The sequence below is a fragment of the Microcebus murinus genome, chromosome 3, assembly GCF_040939455.1.
Source record: "Microcebus murinus isolate Inina chromosome 3, M.murinus_Inina_mat1.0, whole genome shotgun sequence".
In the NCBI taxonomy this organism is placed as follows: Eukaryota; Metazoa; Chordata; class Mammalia; order Primates; family Cheirogaleidae; genus Microcebus; species Microcebus murinus.
In genome coordinates this window covers 16,183,610-16,202,292 of record NC_134106.1, presented here as the reverse complement: position 1 = coordinate 16,202,292, position 18,683 = coordinate 16,183,610, and the positions used below count along the sequence as shown (strand labels likewise).

General features: G+C 54.9%; 1 protein-coding gene across 1 annotated transcript; it reads right to left on the bottom strand.

Moving 5' to 3' along the window:
• Positions 1 to 6,129: 6,129 nt before the first annotated feature.
• On the bottom strand, positions 6,130 to 17,952 carry GDF7 (growth differentiation factor 7). Its single transcript, XM_012787711.2, has 2 exons — positions 17,519 to 17,952; positions 6,130 to 14,728 (listed from the first exon to the last, which is right to left on the bottom strand). The coding sequence occupies exons 1-2, from the start codon at positions 17,895 to 17,897 to the stop codon at positions 13,764 to 13,766; spliced, it is 1,344 nt and encodes a 447-aa protein (XP_012643165.2). The 5' UTR covers positions 17,898 to 17,952; the 3' UTR covers positions 6,130 to 13,763.
• Positions 17,953 to 18,683: the final 731 nt, after the last annotated feature.

Below are 18,683 nucleotides of genomic sequence, written 5' to 3'. Positions count from 1 at the left end.
TGAGGGTATCTGGCCTGATCTCTGTGTTGAGGGGAGAAAGATTACAATTTAAATGGTTATCCTGAGTTAGACTCAGCCCAAAGTCTCTCTGTTTAGGTGAAAAGCTACTTTCTCATTGCTGCTTTTAGAGAGAAAAGAATCATATTTCGGAGACTAAAGTTCATTTTGTTTCAGTAGGAGTAAACAGAAGACTAAAATTGATAAGCAGTGGGTGAAATTCATTTTCCAGAAGCAATTCTGCCTGTGTCCCAGTCAACCACATGGATGGTTTTTGGCAGAGATTTAACTTCTTCTAGAGTTACCTAGTGCTGAGGGGAAGGCGTAAGCCGGGGCCTCAAACCATGCCACGTTATTCCTAGTCTGCTCTGGACCATTCTGAATCTCCAGAGGCAGCCCTCTCTGGTCACGTGGCCAGAAGCCCATAGCCACCAGGGCCCTCCATCTGCTTCTCCACTCAATCCTTGAAGAGCCAGTTACCTCCAAAGCCTTGATTTTTCTTCGCTCTGCATTATAGTCAGACAAAAGCAATTCCAGGTTAAAGGAGACTAAAGAGACATGCCAACTGAACACAAAACCTCATTCTGATTTGGATGTGTTTGTTACAAAGGACAGTGTTGGGACAATTTGCGCAGCTCAGATGGGGTCTGAAGATTAGCTGAGAGTAAGATACTGACTTTAATTTTCTGATTTCTGTAGATGTGCTGTGGAGAAGTAGGAGAACGTCCCTGTTTGTACTGTAGACACACTGAACTATCTGGGGGCGATGGGTCATCATGTCAGTTTACTCTCAAATGGTTCAAAGGAAAATAATATTCTCATACTTGCAAATTTTTTAGAAGTTTGAGATGATTTTAGAATTTATAAAATTATTTTTTATAAACCCCATCATCCTCTCTCCTTCTGCATCAGTCTCTCATTGCTTCTTTTCAAGAAAGTAAATTTCTTCTTTTAGGCTGTAAATGGAGCCCTGGGTTCAAATCCCAGATCATTTATTAAGTTTGTGATAATAAACTTCACCTCCATGGGCCCCAGCTCCTCATCTGTGCAACTTAGATGTTATCAGCACTTGCCTCCGTTTTTTGAATTTGAGGAGAGTTTTTTGTTTGTTTTTAATGGGGATAAAATGAAGTCATGCATATAGCATTTAGCATCTTGCCAGGCATATGGCAAATGCTCTATAAAATAGTACCTTAAAGGAGAAGGATAGCAAACTGTTTTTCCTCTAATTTCTCTTGTCTGTGGTGCAGTGGAGGAGCCCATGATATCTCACTGTCCACGTTGTTTCACCCAGCCTGTAACTTGATTCTTGCAGACTTAGCATTTCTGGCTCATATGCAGGGACGACGTGTGCTCACCTGGCTCAGCTTCCTGACCTTAGGCCATGCAGGCTTCCCCATGCACAGCCGGGGATGCTCCAACAGTCGATTTAGAAAAGATGCAGAGAGCAAAGCAGTTCTTAGATAGCATGAGACATCTTCTTTGTCCCTGGCCTTCTCTTGCAGGAGAGGACAGGTGAGGATATACTGGGGCTGCTCCTTCCCTGGGGAAGGCTTACGGAGAGGTGGGAGGCTGGGACTGAGTGCGCTCTGTGAAGAAACCTGTCTGTGAGGCGGCGAACGAAGCCTCCTGCACCAGTGCTGAGGACAGAGCTTATATGAGCATCCATTTAATCACTTTGTAAGGGGACTGAGATTCCTGCCTGTGCCCCACGCAGATGGAGGTAAGTGATCACATCGGTCCAGGAGGGCAGCGGCTGTGGGACATGGGTCTGGCCCCTCCCACCAGGCTGGAGGCATCTCCAGAGCAAGACTGCTGTCACCAAGTGTAATACCAGGCAAGCATCCTCAGAGCTCGAGCAAGGGCCAGAGAAAGCTCTGGGTTGCCACAGTTCTATAAAGAAAGCTCCTGGGGAAGAGGGAGTGGGAGGAAGAGGCTACCCCTAGTCCTAGAAGGACAGGTAGAACTTGGGTGGGTTTGGAACAGAGGAGAGCAAGTCCACATAAAGCAGCTGCTGCTCACGCCTGCACTTGCAACAGTGTTTCATTTAGCCATCCCAATCTTGTAAGGTTGTGACTGTGCCCATTTTACAGATTACCACTGAGGTGCTTAGCTCAAGATCTCACAGCTAGTGGATGATACAGCTGGGTTTCTGCTATGTTTTGAATGTGTCCCCCAAAGTTCGTGTGTTAGAAACTTAATCTCCAATGCAACTGTGTTGGGCAGTGGGTCATCATGGGAGGTGTTTAAGTCTTGAGATGCCACCCTTGTGACTAGATTAATTCTGAGTATAGAACAGCTTGAAGCTGTGAGTTTGATCTCCTGCTCTCTCATGCACTCTTGCCCTTCCACCTTTTGCCATGTGGTGACAGGACAAAGGCCCTCACCAGATGCCGACCCCTTGATCTTGGACTTGCCAGCCTCCAGAACTGTAAGAAATCTACTCTTATAAAACTATAATAAATCTATTCTTTATAAGTTACCCAGTCTTGGATATTTTGTTACAGCAACAGAAAATGGACTAAGACAGATGACAGTTCAGGCCTCGACCAGAGGCACCACTTCATCCCCTTCTGTCCACTGCATCATGCTGCCTCCAGGGGGCCAATTGTGGGCACACCCAGCCAAAGAGCAGAGTGGGGAAAGGGGGTCACAGGAAGGGCAAATGAGGGCCCATTTGACAGGGGAGGTGAAGAGTAGATAGCTGAAACAACTGAGTAGTTCTGAAAGAATGAAAGCTGTAACAGGGACTGGTTTTCAGGGGGAAAAAATGCAAAAATGCATCAGGCAGTGGACTGAGAGAAAGCAATGCCACATGCTGGGCATCAATGCTGTGGCTGCTGTCACATGCCCTGACCTCTGCAACTCCTCCGTAGCCACCTGGTGGTCCATGGAAATTCCTCTCGGGCTCTTCCGTATGGGAATCACTGCTCCAACTTTGGTAACACCCATCCTCTACCCCACCCCAAGATGCGACCAAAATGCCACCTGCTCCCGCCTCCCAGAGCAGTCCCTCCCTCCCTCCCAGCCTTCATGACCCCTGGCTTGTCTCCACTGCAGCACTTCCCATTACTGCAGGAGCCATATCTGGACCAGTCTGCCCCTCCCTGCCCTACCACCCACACCCTTCCTGTCTTCAGGAGAGTCCTGGAAGATGGACTTCTGTCTTCGTCATCTCTATACTCTCAGGGCTTATGGAATAGGGCCTGCCACATAGAATATTCTATAAATTTTGTTAACCTAAATAAAAGTTTCTACCATACCTAATGGATTGCATTTCTCAAGAAATGCAATTCTCGCAGTTGGTCAGACTACCAGGAAATCACATCTCAGTGCCCCTTCATCCTCAAAACTGAGCTGTCAGTGGAAGCATGGACATGGACACTTGTTCTTTTATCCCTTAAGCCTGCGGTCCCCAACCCCCAGGCTGTAGACCACTACCAGTCCATGGCCTGTTATGAACTGGGCCGCACAGCAGGAGGTGAGTGGCGGGCGCTCCCCATCACTCGCATCACCGCATAAGCTCCACCTCCTGTCAGATCAGCAGTGGCATTAGGTTCTCATAGGAGCTCGAAGCCTACTGTAAACTGCGCATGCGAGGGATCTAGGTTCCTTGCTCATGAGAATCCAGTGCTGATGATCTGAGGTGGAGCTGAGGCGGTGATGCTAGCGCTGGGGAGTGGCTGTAAACACAGATTATCATTAGCAGCGAGGTTTGAGTACACAATAAATGTAATGCGCTTGAATCATCCCCAAACCATCCTCTTCCCTCCCCTCCCCTGCAGTCTGTGGAAAAATTATCTTCCATGAAACCAGTCCCTGGTGCCAAAAAGATTGGGGGCCACTGCCTTAAGCATTTCCCCAGGCAGAGCTGTGCAGGAGTGGGTCAGACAGATTCAAAGACATCGACTGTTCAAGTCTGGCATTGGGGACTGCAAAAAATCAAGGTCACTATAGCTCACGTCCCATTCCTCTTGCCCAGTATGGCTGCAACTGTTACTTCCATTCTTCCACGATTAGAAAACCTCTGGAGCTTGGGTATTAGCAGCTACCAAATATGTGGTTTATTATTTGTAAGCGCTAACCCCGTGCAGCACCCCAAGTGGGAATTACAGCAACAATACACAAGACCGTGCTCTAGCATAGTGGAGATTTTCATTTTGTATTGCATTCCTCAAACATTCTGGCAAAGGGGCCTGTGCTGACCTCCCCACGTTGGGACAGATTTCCTTACTGGGTAAGTCTCTGGGAAAATTCCTCTTCCCTGGGATGGAAACGTGACCCTGTGACTGGGCGTGCATTACAGCCAGGGGGTGCAGTGCACCTGCAGGGTCTCCCTCCCTCACGGAGGGCCTAGCATGCCGCCTCTGCAAATCCACCCTGCTCAGGCTCTGCAGAACATCTGCGCCTCCTCCTACTGGCCACTGCGAAGGGCTGCGCACCTGCATGTGATTAGGACTCGGCAGACACCCACAGCCTACGGTCGGTGGCTGCACACTGGTGACACGTCGCAGTGGACAAGCTTCTCCCAGATGGCTGTTCTGAGCAGCTGTGTGGAGGGCTCCTAGGGCACAGGAGCACCACCCTCAGCGGAGTGGCACTTAGAGGCATCTTTGCCTCGCCCTTGAGAGTGAGCGGCCAGCAGGGGCAGACCCAGGACACTCCAGGGCCAGGGAGGGAGCAGAGCAGTCCGTCTTAGCCTCCTTGCTCTCATCAGTGTTTGGCAAATTGGGTAAAATTTTAAATGCCACCCCTGACTTCTTTTTCTCCCTGTAACCATCCCTTCTCTACTGAATGGGTAATATTCTAACCACAGAATGCTGGGGTAGGTGAAGTAGAGACTGGAAAATGAGACGAGGGAAAAATGGGCCAGAGACTGTTAGAAACGAAGCATGACAAGGCATGACACTTTGCAGTGGCAGGGCCGTAGAGCTTACACATTTATTCTACCTGCCAAATGAGCTAATTGAAAGGGGAACACAATTTTTCTTACAGTGAAAGAGAATCCTTTATTTAATCCTATGAAATAAAGGAGTGAAAGAGCAGGCTTTCTTGATCTGTCTCTCAGCAGAGAGCCACATGACTGCAGGTAGTCGCGTTAACATGTGCTGCCATCTCCGTGACTACAAGGTGGGTCACACTGGCCAGCTCCATATCCCAAAAGAGTTAATCCTGCTAACAAGTCATTAATGAGGGCAAGTCTCTATCATCTTCCCACAACTGCTGCTTGCTGTCACCAGTCCCCTCTCAGAAATATTTAAGAAACAGATGAAATAGCTTTTTCTCCCTCATCTGTAGGAAAAAGTAGGTGTGAGAGCCAGATGGCCACAGAACCTCGTGTGGCTGGTCCCATCCTGCCACGTCCAGTGCAGTGTCACTAAGTACAGGATCTTTGCATTTGTCTCAAAGAGTAGTAAGCAAAAGTGTCCCGTCAGATTTGCTGTCGGACTTTATTGGTTTCCCTGAAATATGTCATTGGCCCTGCAAAGGCCATTTATGCCTTGGGACGTCAGAGACATAACAGTGCAGCCTCCAGGGTGGGAGAGTTCCTGCTTTCTGGAGTGAGACAGGTCCTACGGCAGCCTGAACCGTATGGAAACAGAAAACCTTTCCACCCAAACTGTGCTTGGAGTGACAACGCTCACTCTTTGCAAGTTAGAATGCTCACTTTCGAAGGCGAAAATGCTTTCCCGCTGCATCTTGGCCTCTTCTCCCCTGAACCCAGGTTGGTCGTTTACCTCCCTGTGCGGTGACTTCATGCAGGGTGAGGCTTCGCGCGGTGGCCTGTGCAGCTTCACACCCAGGGAGCAGCAGCCCCGCGCCCAAGGCCCCCGCCCCACAGCTCCACATTCCAGACCACGCTATTTCAGGGGGACTGACCAGCTCGAAGACGAGTGGGACCAGACCTACCGCACATACAAAATAAACATACAAAATTAACATTTCATTTACATATGTTGTAAAACTAATGCCTACCTGGTCGACTGCTGTTCTTAGTTGTTAAAGAATAGGACAAGACTAATATGAAAAGCCCAAATAACAAGCTGAAAAATTTTTTCCTCTCGAGAAAAAAATGGGCACTCGGAAGCAATTTTATGAATAAAATATTTAATCAACTTATCTGTACAAAATATTAAAACGGTTAATGAAGAGTATACAAACATGTTTAACAAAATATATACTGCTATGTAATAGTCAAGAAAAATAGAGATTGCTGTTTTACAGGTCATTTACATTTCACTATGTACAATCTATTTAAATTTGAGAATACATATACACATGGGCTTATACCTGCCCTCGAAGTGTGCCCTGCTAGCTGGCCTGGACACAGGCAACAGCTCACGGCGTCAGCTCACGCTCCCCAAATGGCCAGGCCAGGCAGCAGGGAGACGGCCCCACCCGCAGCCTGCAAGCCTCAGGGTTCTGCTCTGGCCAAACCAGAGCTGGAAGGCTGCCGACAACCATTTCAGTTTGCGTTAAATCAGTTTTTAAAACCTCCTCTCTTCCTCCATCTCCTTACTCCCAAGCCAAGCTGAGAAACAGTGGGTGTCATTGCAAAATGAAAGGGACTTCTAACCCCCACCCCCAAATAATTTTGTCTTTAGCTGCTGAGGGGTATTACTGAGCCTTGATGGCATTACCATCACTGCGACTTTTGCCATTTCCTTAAAATCACAGTATTAGAATCAGATTAAATTCGCTTTTGAAGCTGCAGGCCATGCACCATGTGCAGAACTCTGCGGCCGCCCAGGGCCGGCTTACGCGGCATCACTTTGGAAGCTGGTACAGGACCTCTGCAGTAAAAAGATCTGCTTCTTTATTTATAATTTTAAAAAAATGTTTTTAAATAACTTTTCCCAGACTTTTCAGGTCCCCTCTTGTCATCTGCTGAAAGGGCAAGTTACAGTTAGCATGTTAATCCTTGTAAAAAATGCATTAACTTTTCACATGGGGTGAAATACTTCCAGCTAAACGACCTAAAAGTGACTCAATTATGATTCTTTGTCAAAGAAAATGTAAAAGCTGTTTGCATTACAGTATAAAATGAAATACAAAAACAAAATGACTCTAAGGATGCTCATGTTTAATCTGTGCTCCATCCAAGACAGAGAATGCCAAAGAAATCCCCTCTCGAGAGTCTCTCTTCCTGGCTTGGAACACTTGAGTACTTCTCAGCCAGAGAACACGTTTCATCGCACTTTGCTTCTCACTGAGCTGCACCAGCATTTTCTACATGGAACGCTGCAGGCCCTGCCCCGGGACACAAGCCCTGCTGTGGGCGGCCCCTTGCTCAAGCCAGCCTGCTCACCCCAGCCAAGCTGCTGCTGCCCCAGGCCACGGGGGATCCAGGACACGTGTACACTGCGTGGCTCTAGCAGCCCTCAGTCACCCGGAGAGGAACAGATGCAGACAAGGAAAGGCCCTCAACACAACTGGTCACTGGTCTTCAGACTCACCCCACCGCAAAGTCCAAGTGAGGGCTGCCCATACATGCATGAGAGGTCTGAGGCTCCTCAGGACCACCTTGCATACTGTAAAACAGGGACAAGTTGTGCCAGCTGCACCGACTCACCGGCCTGTGTGCTGTCCCTTCCCATCTTGCAGCCCAGGGAGCATCTTGGAGACATGAGCCCATGCACTTCTCATTGGTTCCTGTTTGCTTCTAATTCATCGGGACACCTATGAACAAGCCTTACCCAGAAGTCTTGTTTGGGTCAGCTCAGCCGTGGTTCTAGATTCTGGCAGCCAAGTGTCTGGGCTTGTCCTAGATGCAGAACAGACATCTCTGTCCGTGTCTAGATGCAGTGACTGGGTGTGGTTGTTGTCACTGCTGGTCAGAGGGAGCAGTGTGGATGTGACTGCAAAGACAGCCACTTGCCTACCTCCTGCCCGGCCACGTCTCCAGCCACTGCTGCACCACACTCCTGTTTGCCAACAGCTCAAAATGCAGTGAAACAGCAGTACCAAAGCAAAGTGGCGGCCACGTCCTGGCCGGTCTGCACCGCCATGCCTAAAGCCACCTGGGGTCGACTGTCAGAGGCTTTTCCTCATTTTTCCTGACGATTGATTCCAGGATCCTCTTACTGACTTATAAAAATGATCCAAAGTCTCTGCACCCCAGCTTCCACCAGGTAGCCCTCTCTGAAGCGAAGAGTTTCTAAACCAGCAGAAGGAAGTTCATCTGACAAAAACAGTGACGCTGGTCTCCTTGCACCATCACACCAAGCTGTCCTGCCAAGAAACTCACCTGTCTGCACAGAAACACCTGTCTCAGGACGTCTCTGTGAACACTGCAGCCGTCACCACCATAGGGGAAGCGTGTGAGAGAATACGTCCTTTCTGTTGTCACACACACACACATACGCACACGCACACACGCCACGCACAGGTGCTAGAAGGCTCCCGCAGCGTCAGCGCAGGCAGGAGGAAGCAGGCCGTCACCCACTGCCTGTGCTGCTCTCAGGATGCATTTGTGCTTTTTTGGCAGCTGCAAGCATTACGTGAAACACAGACTGCTTTCTCAGTGACCTCACACCTACTTTTCAATGACTCCACCTGTCCTGGGCTGCTCTGCTGGAGCTGCTGCTGCCGCCACGAAGCCCCAACCCAAACTCTGTCCAGCCAAAGGCCTGTCACCAAGTTGCAGGCTGCGAGCCGAGCCCTGGTCAAGCATCCCTGGATGATGGTCACAGCCCACGCGGAAGCTTTTGAGCCCTCAATCACCCACTGGTGCACTCGGCCAACTTCCCACCCTCTCCCCGTGCAGCCTTTGTGCACACACGTGTCTCCTCAGGCCGGGATGGTGGCCCGCTCACCTCTACCCTCCTCTGGGTTACCTATGTGTGATATTCTAAGCTCCAGGCACAGATTAAAGTCCAGAATGGCACAAAGGGAGGAAAAACTCTGCTCCTGCCTAAATGGTCAGGAGATCCCAGGTACAAAAGCCCAAGCATCTGAAAAATTAAAAATAAACATCTTTTCTGAATCCTCCCTCCTCGTACTTCTTTATGTTAAACCCCACCACCACGTTCCAGACTATAAAAAGGAAGACAGAGAGAATCCCTTCTGATGCCTGCCCCAGGGCCACTCCCTGGCAAGCTGGAATAGGACCTCAAACCCAGATGTGTGCATGGCAGTGAGGTGGGTGAGGAAGGGTAGGGGCTAGGGGAGCAGTCCACCCTGGGACAGGCTTGCTTGCCTCGGCCTCGGCCTCTGAGACAGTCCCAGGTCGCTGTCCGAGCTGCCAACAAGGCACAGTCCTTCCTCTGCTGGCCCCGCAGCAGCACCAGCAGCAGGTGGGAGCCTTTTCCAAGTGCTTGGTCGCAGATAATCTCAGCCCAAGTGTGGCACTAGCCACCCCTTGTGAGCCCAGGCGGGACCGAGCTGTGTTAGCAGTGCCCCGCACCCAGGGGGCACAAGGCAGCTCTTGGCTCTGGTGAGCTGAGCCCCGCCCCCAAGCTGCTGGCCTCCCCCGCACCTGCCAGGCCCCAGGTGGAAATCAAAGCAACGTCCATGATGCACCGACAGAGTTGGAAGTAAAACGGACGGACACACACACAACACACACGCACACACACACACACAAACAAGAGCTGCGACACCCATGAGATATGGCTCTGGGACTGGGATTGCCAGGGACCTTTTACACAAGCAGTCACATTTGCTCAGCCTTTGAAGTGGCTGAGTGGGCCTCTGGGCAGAGCAGAATCCTAGAACCTGGGATGGGAGAGGCCCACATGGTACAGGGGCAGGAGTGGACGCTCCAGAGGGAGGTGACTGTCCAGACTCACCTCAGACCTCTCAGCACACGCGCAGTGGAGCCCTGGCACCCAGGCGGCCTACCTCCAGGTGGGCACAGGCCGCGCTGGGGGACAGGTCCCTCTGGGCATGCTGAGCCCACAGTGGGCTCTGACTCTAGGGTGGCTCTGACACACCAGCCCCCAGAGGGATCTGGCTACTTCCCACTCACTCCCAAAGTGCGACAACTGCCGTCTGCCACCCACTTCTTCTCTTCCCTTCCCAACCTAGACACTTTCTGAGTGGTAAAGGCCGCCCCTGGCTCCCCCCGGCAGGCTGGGGCTGCCTCTGGCCTTCCAGCCCACCGGCCATCTGACCGAGGCCTCCTGGCCCACAGCCCACCTGGTGGCCCCTGCTTCCCAGGCTGGGGAGAGGGCTGCAGCCCCGAGCTGCCATGCTCTCGTGAGAAGCAGCAAGGCCCCCGACGACATCTGGGCCCAGGGACAACTCTGGCACTTTCTCTTCCTTTCACTAGATTTTTTGGAGACCAGATTCGAGCAAGGGAAAACTTTGACTTTATCTGTACACCAGCTACTCTTGTAAAGAATTCGGTTGTTCTGCCTGAAAATTCAGTCTACAAACCCTAGTTGTTTTCTGCTGTGAGTTGGGATGAAATTGCCGACAGGATACCTGACATGCAGGATTTGAATTACACTCCAGCCCATCCGCAGGATTATCAGTACCTGCTTTGGTGCCATGCAGGGCTCTGGCTGCTGCCAACAGCGTGAGAGCTGCCAGGGAGCAGTGTCTGCCCTGCACTTGGTGGGTTTGGGGCTCTACTACCATAGGGTGCCTACCTCTTAGCAAGAAAATGCCAGGAGAGCACAGTGAAGAGGACCATGGATATAAGGAATGAGCACAGCTCAAGCCTGGCTGCCCCAAACTGAGATGGCAAAGCCTGCCACCCTCTCTGGAAGCCTAGCTGCTTGGAAAGCCAGAATCCGACAAGGCAAGCACTCGGATGCCAGTGGCAATGCCCGCCTGCCAGAGCAGGGTTCTCCCTGAACATGAAAGCGCTGGCTTCAAGCAGCAGTGACCAGAACGTCCTGGTGTCAGGCACATCCAGCACCAACCCCACTTGGGCGCCAACGGGCCTGTGCCAAGCTCCCTAGGCAGGAAGGCCAGGCCTCACGACCCACTCACTAGAGGGAAAAGTGGCTCAAATGATCTCAACTAGGAGTGCACAATTCTCCCTCCAAACCAAAAACTATTTAGGAGGGAGAATTTGGTGACCTCAGGTCCAGGGTAGGGTAGGGAGGGCTGCCTTCACTCACAGTCCCTGCTTGTCAGCTGCCCCACCCATGGTGACGAGGGAGTCCAGCTGAGGACGCAAGCAGCGCTGCCAGGTGCCCGCTGCTCCCCGCTACCTACAGACAGGGAACCAGAGAACACAGGTGCTACCAGCTGTGCTGGCAGAAGCTAGTTTAACCACATCTTAGCAGCAAAACCCTGTCTGCCCCGCATGTGGTGGCCCTTCTGCTGTCATTTTCAGGCAGTGAACCATACATCCCCTGCATTCACCAAGGGAATGGACGGGAGAAGCTGAGGACTGGACAGAGCTGGCAGGTGCACCGTGGCCCCTGGGGGCTCCAGAGGAAACCAGAAAGACACTCCTTTCATTCCACAGGAGGAACTGTTACTGTCTGAGGACAGTACCTCTCCTCTCCCCCTAGACTCGAGACACAAGGAGACACCCACTTCCAACATTGCTTGCAACATACATCAGAAGGAAATCATCAGAAGGAAACAGGGAAAATGGGCATTTTTTTCCCTACCATAAAAATCGAAGGCTAAATCAAGACAATTTCTTCCAAAAATATTGTTTTTCCTAGTCCCTAAAAAAGTATCAAAATGTTTGCATTTGTCCAAAGATATTAAATACACTAAAATTTCTTCAAAATAATGTTTAACTGTAGCTTTTCGTTGACTTCCCTTCTAAACCTTCTAATACTACAACTTTTAACGCTTTGGTGCCATTTTTTAAATTCTTCATTATTACAAGTTTCATTCAGAAAACAAGAGTGAGACTTCTCTGGCAAAACCCATAAATTTGGGAACCCTCTTTTCCTACTCACTAAAATCGGATGGGATTGTACCAAAACAGCCACTTTGGGATACTTTTAAAAATTTTAGCCTGAAGAGACTGTTCTGTTTCCTGGTTATTTACAGCTGCTTGCATAGCCAAAGAATACAAAGTCACGTTATGAAAAGGGGTAAATCTTAATTTTAAGAATAATTTATACATGTTTCCTTTCTTCTGGGGAAATTTTACAGGATGAAAAGGACTCAGATGAGACTCTTAAATAAACTGGCTGTATCTAAATCTTTAGTTTCTCTCTCTCTCTGTTTCAGGAGTGTCATCACTAAGAATTAAAATGTATATGAATTGTCCCGGACCTTAGCATCTAAGACAAGGGAAGAGTTAATGCCTCTCCAGGACCCCAAAGGAGAAAACCCAGCACATCCCACAGAAGCACCCAGGAGGGCTGCAGCGGTTTGCAAAGCAGCCCTCAGGCCCCCAGACCAGCAGTTTCTCTTCCCTCTGCCAACCATTCACAACAGGCCACGAAGGAGTCAAATAAAACAATGGAGGCTGCATGCTCGAGCTCACTTTCACATGAACAGAAAATCTGACCATCAGTAAGGCTCTTTGGGGCAAAATACAGAAATGAGGAGATAGGCTTCCACCTCTGCTCCCCCACACCAGGGCCCTGCCCTTCTGAAGGCCAAGGCCAGGCTGAGGAGGGGAGGGGGCAGCCCTCCCTCCTGCTCTCAGGGTCTGGGTTGTGAGTTTAATTCTGACAAAAGCACTTTTGTGTGGCTTCACTTCCCTTTGCTATCACACTGCCAAAAGCTACAGCAACAACACAGTGAGAGCATGCAGAAGCCCAGGCCGACTTGATAGCTGAGCCCAAGCACGTGCCAGCCATTCAGAGTATGCCATTTGTAGGGGGCTGTGGCTACCTGGCAGACCAACCTATGTCCTCTGCTGGGGCTGGCCTGAGGACGCTCAAGTCCTGAGACTTCGCCAGCTTCTTAGGAAAACCTCCCGGCAGGTCTCTAGGAAAAGCAGCAACTTCCCCCCTTCCCGTTCCCAGCCAGGGCACTAACTTCCTCTTCAGCGACCCCAAGGCACTGCTACCACCTCCCTCTGCCCAGCTCGGGGGCTTCAGACCGGGCGGATCCCACGCCACCCCCATGTCAAGTCAGATCAGACTCAGCAGCTTGCACTTCCCCCATGAAAGGAAAATATTCTTTCCACTTTCTAGATCATTTCCAATTGGAATTTATTAAAAGGGGCGGTGCTGACCCTTGCAGAGATCTGGGAAGCTCTGCAGCACATTCTTCCAGACAACACTTCCCTTGCAAAACTGAGGCAGGGGGCACGTCGAATTTTTAAAGCTAATGAGAAAAGATGTCCTTTGCAGCGGTTTCTTCCCAGAGGACATGCCCCCGCTGCAATGCAAACCCTCCAGAAAGGGCGCTGCAGCCTTTCAGTCGGTTACAGGGGGCACCGGGAACTCAGCCACCCACGCCCCACACCAGGCAGAAACGAAGAGGAGTGAGATAAAATGTATTCGACTGCCCCTTTAGTTCACCCTTCAGGAGCCCCCAATTTCCTAACCCCTTTCTACCCTTTTTTCGCGCCTGTAACTGTAACACCAACACAGACACCTTCCTCTCCCCAGACGGGGCAGTGGGCGCAATGGTGATCTGTTTGCAAACACAAGGCCGTGACAGTCAGTAGCGGCAGGTCAGGTCGTGTCTTCCCAAGGCTTTCAGACGCTGTCCACGGTAAACGTGCGCATGAGTGAACGAAGGTGTGTGCGTGTGAACGTGTGCTCTCCCTCCTCCGTGAGGGCCGGGCCAGAGTCGGACGCGCACCCATGCTCCGTGCCAGGCTGGCCCGCTGCTGCTCCTTCGCTGGGGTCCTCGGCGGCAAGGCTGCCCCCTCCCCAGCCCGCACGCTACCTGCAGCCGCACGCCTCCACCACCATGTCCTCGTACTGCTTGTAGACCACGTTGTTGGCGGCGTCGATGTAGAGGATGCTGATGGGGCTGAGGCGCGCGGGCACGCAGCAGGAGGCGGGCGCCGCGTCGGGCGCCATGGAGTTGAGCAGAGTCTGGATGATGGCGTGGTTGGTGGGCTCGAGGTGAGAGCGCAGCGGGAAGTCGCAAACACCTTCGCAGTGGTACGCCTCGTAGTCCAGCGGCGCGATAATCCAGTCGTCCCAGCCCAGCTCCTTGAAATCCACGTGCAGCGGCTTGCGGCTACAGCGGCTCCGGCCCCTGCGCCCGTGGCCCCGGCCCGCGCCCCCGCCGCTGCCCTGCGCCGCCGCCCGCGTCCCGGCCAGCGCCGTCCTCCGCCGCCTGCGGCCACCGATGACTACCCTCGGCGACCGGGTGCCAGGTCCCGGGTCGGGCGGCGGCTCCGCGGCCAGAGCGGCCCCGAGCGCGCGGGCCTGAGCGCGGATCTCCCGGAACAGGCTCTCCTTCCTCTGCGAGCGGGAGGAGACGACGAGCAGCGCGCGCTCCTCCGCCGCCGCGTCGCCTCCGCCCCGCCAGCCGAAGCCCAGCCGCCGCAATGCCAGCGGGCTCCGCGCCGGCCGGGCCACCGCGCGCAGCAAGAGGCAGAAGGTTCGGGGAGCGCGGGGCTCCCGGCGGTGGCGCCGCACGGCGTCCGCCACGTCGAACACCTCCCAGCGAGCGCCGTCCAGGGGCTCGGCGGCCCGTGAGTGCAGCAGGCGCGGGCTGTAGGCAGCGCCCGGGCACGTGGACAGCAGCAGCAGCGGCGGGGCAGGCGCGCTGCCAGGGCCTTGCTCCGGAGACCCTCGGCGCAACACACGCAGCTCAGCACCCACCACCTCGTCGGCGTCGGGAAGGCTGGACACGTCGAACAGGAAGCTCTGGCCCGTCTCGGCTGCCGATTCGTCTGCAGGGGACGGGCAGGGACAGAGAGAGCGCAAAGAGCGGAGTGAGAGTGAAGCCTGCACTCTGGGCCGCGGGGCCTCCTACCTGCAAACGTCCCTGCCGCCTGCAATGCCGGATTAAGGCCCGTTAGAACAGGCGCCTGGCTCACGTCTTGGCCACCCCCGGAAGGCTGCCAGTATGGCCAGAGCAAAGGGAGCATAGGCCCCGACTACCGGGACCCGGCTTTAGTTCAATGAACCAGAAGTCCCGCCACCGGACAACCCGCGGACCAGGAGCGCACCCCCGCACCCAGGACCAAGACTTAAGGCCATTATAATTCTGCTGCCTGCCCCAGAGCCATGGGTTTGTGGGGACTGGGTCCGAAGTGGACCGAAGGCCTAGTGAGCGCGTGGGAAGTTGTGGGGCCCTTCCCGACGTCCGGAGCCTTGCGGGGAGTGCTGTTACTGCCCTGCTGAGCCCCCTGGAGAGCCGAGTCCGGCTGTGTGAAAACGGAAGATTCCTTTCCCCCGAAAACTCTTTCCTCTTCTACTACCTCTGTTCCGCCAGCCCTGCCTGGACGTCCCTTCTGGCCGCAGTCTCCCTACAGGCTGGAGCCTGTGAGCTGTCCAGAGGGGAGCGCGGCTGCAGCCTCCCTCTAGTCGGACCGTCGCTTTGCTAAGGGGAACCGAAGCCCAGGCTCGCCCAGGGGCTCAGCAACGAGCTGTGCTGCTGGCGATCAGCAACCCCAGGCTGGGCCCCTCCCGGTGCTCCGGCGGCGGCCTCCGAAGGAGGGGAAAGGCGGCAAAGGAACGCGAGGAGCCTCAGCAGGGCTGGGGGCAGCCCGAATGGCCTTGCTGCAGTGAGGGTGGCAGCGGGCTGGGTGAGGTCTGGCTTCCAGGACCCGCCGGTCCCTCCGCGGGCGCATTCTTCCCTCTGTGGTGACTTATCTCAAGCTTGGGGGTTTTATTTCTGATTGTGGATACTTTTTTTTTTCCTTTTTGGGCTCAAGCAAAAAAAAAAAAAAAAAAAATAAGGTTAAAATTCCACCAAGCAGCAGATAAGAGCTTCCTTTGAAGGGGGTCATATGGTTTCATTTTGCCCCAAAGTCAGAGAGACTGTGCAGACTCCCCCACCATTGGGGATTTGCCCACCAACCACCCACGCCAGGCCCTGATGCCTGAAGTCCCAGGTTTGGCCCTGTCTTAGCCGCTGGGGACCTCAAGCAGCCTGCTCCAAGTTGAGGCTCAAGGTGGAGGGGGGGCAGGAGAGGTGCTGGGCAGGTGCTCCTTGCCCACTCTCTACCCCAGGCTTGCAGGCTCACACTGGCACTCTCTCTGCGCTTCCCCTGCAGCCCCTCAGCCCCTCCCGGCACCACTGGCCCTGCCACTGCATTGCCTCCACAAGGGCAGAAACAGAGGTGGCCTCTCAGGCCTTGCCAGCCCAGGGGAGCTCCCCAGGAAAGGATTATCTCCATCTGAGACCATGGTAGACTTGACTCAAGCTAAGCAAAAGAGGCTGGTGCCTCTGCCAGCTGAGGGTGCTGCACAGCCTCCTCCTGCAGCCTGGGAGCCCACCAGGACTGGGGTTTCCCATGAGGATCCCAGCATCCAGTCCCAGGGCCATGTCAGGCCCCCAGAGAATGCTTGAGTGTTCTAATAGACCGTAGGGCCATTTGGGCCGAGGATTTCCACTACCCGGAGTAAAGCAGTCTGTGCGTAGGCATTGTGTGTGTGTTGGAGAGGATGGAGAATCCAGTCACTGCCCAGACTCTGCCTGCTCTCCCAGCCCCGACCTGAGGTGCACAGGCCACCAGCGGCTCCCGAGCAGGGTCCCCTCAGACGAGCGCACTTATTTCCAGCCCTATTCGCCTGTCTTTCCCTCCTGCCCTCCACGCTGGGTCTCTGGCTGGATGGAATTAAGGCCGAAATTACTTGCATTTCCTCCTGAAATTAGTTAAATTTTCTCTATCTGTCTGCTTTAATGATTTCAGTGGAGATTAATAAAATCCAGATGACACACAGCAACCACCACACGGCCTCACCCACATCCTACCTTTGGAGGGCCCAGGGCAGAGCAAGGTGGGGCGCTTGGTCTGAGAGAGGCCTGCATTCCTGCAGTCTCCAGGCCTCTCCTCCCCACGAAACCAGAGTCGGGGACCTCTGGCTCTCCCAGGGGCCCAGCACCAGGCAGAGGCACCCATAGCTCCACACTTGGCGCACATGCAAGCCACCACCACCCAGACCAGCCTGCTGAGCGGGGCACTCCTCATACCTGATGTTGCCACCGTCTTCTCCAGGGCCTTTACTAGAGCCTGACGCTTGCCTCTACCCCAGACTCCCCAGGGCTCCCCCCAGTTTGTGCAGCCCCCAGGAGAGTGGGAGCTGCGGAAACTGCAACGAAGCCGCCGCCGCCATCACTGCAGTCCCTCTCGCCGGCCCGAGTCCCAACTCCTGCCCTCCTTTCTTCTCCGAGGGCTCTGAGCCTGCGCCCACTCCAGACCCTTCCCCAAGAACTGAATCTTGGACTCAGCCTGCCTCCTCGAAAGGATCCGCCACCCGACAAGGCCAGGGCAACCCCGCAGCGGGGACCCGTTCAATAAGCGGGGTCCGGCCCCGCGAGCTGCCGCGACTCGCGCCACAGTCCAGGCGCGGCGGGTTCAGGTGCGTTGGCCTCGGCAAAGTTTCCTTCTAACACCTGAGGCGGGGATGTGCGGGGTCGCGGCCCAGAATGGAATGGAGCAGTGGCACGGCTCCCGGGGTGGTCTCAGCCCAGGACCGGACGGGATGGGCGGGCACAGAAGAGGCGTAAGTACCTTGGGTCGCCTGGTCTGCGAAGCCGGTGATTGTGTCCGCGCGCCCGTGGCCTGAGACGGAGACGGCGGCTGCCCCGGCCGAAGCGCGCCCGGCCAGGCTCCGGTAAAGCGACATCATGAAGTGGTGCGGCACCACCGAGCCGTTCCTGAAGCCCGAGCCGGCGGCGCGGCGCGCAGCGCGGGCCTCGGGAACCACGGCGGCCGGGACAGCCGAGGCGCCTGCAGCCGGGGCGAGGGTCCGCCCGCCGCCGCCGCCCCCCGAGCTCCGGGCCGGCCCAGCCCCCGCCGCTCGCAGCACTGCGGCCGCTTCCAGCCCGTCGCGGGGGCGGCAGGCGCTCAGCAGCCAGAGGCACAGCGCGGCGGCGGCACTCAGGTCCATGGGCTCCGTGGGCCGGGAGGGCGGGCGGCGAGGGCTCCGTGGCTCCGGGAAGTCCCCCGGCGCCTTTTGAACATAGTGTTTAATAATGGGGGAAGTGTGCGCAGCCAGCGGTGGCCCCCCCTCCTCTCCCACCCCACCCCGCCCAGCGCCCGGAGCAGCGCCCCCTGCTGAACACTCTGGCGGCAGCGCTGCGCCCCCTACCCCGGCCCAGAGCGGAGTCCAGGGCAGGAACCCCCTCCGCCCACCGCGGCGCTTCGCCCCCACCTTCACCGAGCGATTGACACCGGCCCAAGGCTTCCGCCTCACCGGGTGTCCTGCCTCCATCCCCCGCGGCAATGCGAACCGCGCTCTGCGGGCGCTGAGCCCGAGACCAACGCGCTCTCCTTGGTTCGAGGCTCTGGGGCATCGCGCGTATCCGCCCAGCTGCCTCCCCACTCCTCTGCGGAGAAACACCCGCCCCCTCCCCGCTCCTATTCCGCTAGTGCCAGGGACGCCAGAGGTGGGGCCGCGGAAGGAATCGCCCCTCCCGTGCGGCTCGCGCTGCGACCCTGTGGCTAGCGCGCCACGAAAGGCCACGGAGCGCGCGGGGCGGCCAGAAAGGCCGAGCACCAGGTCGGCGGTTCCCCACCTTGCTACAGTCCCCAAAGGATCGGAGCGGGCAGCTAGAGCAGTGCAGGAGGCCCACCGGGGAGGAAGAGAGGACGAGCGGCTGGAAGGGCAGGCCGGAAAGAGACACAAGGACTTGGGGCGCCCGTTTGAGTGCGGAATTTGCGCTTTAGCGGGAGC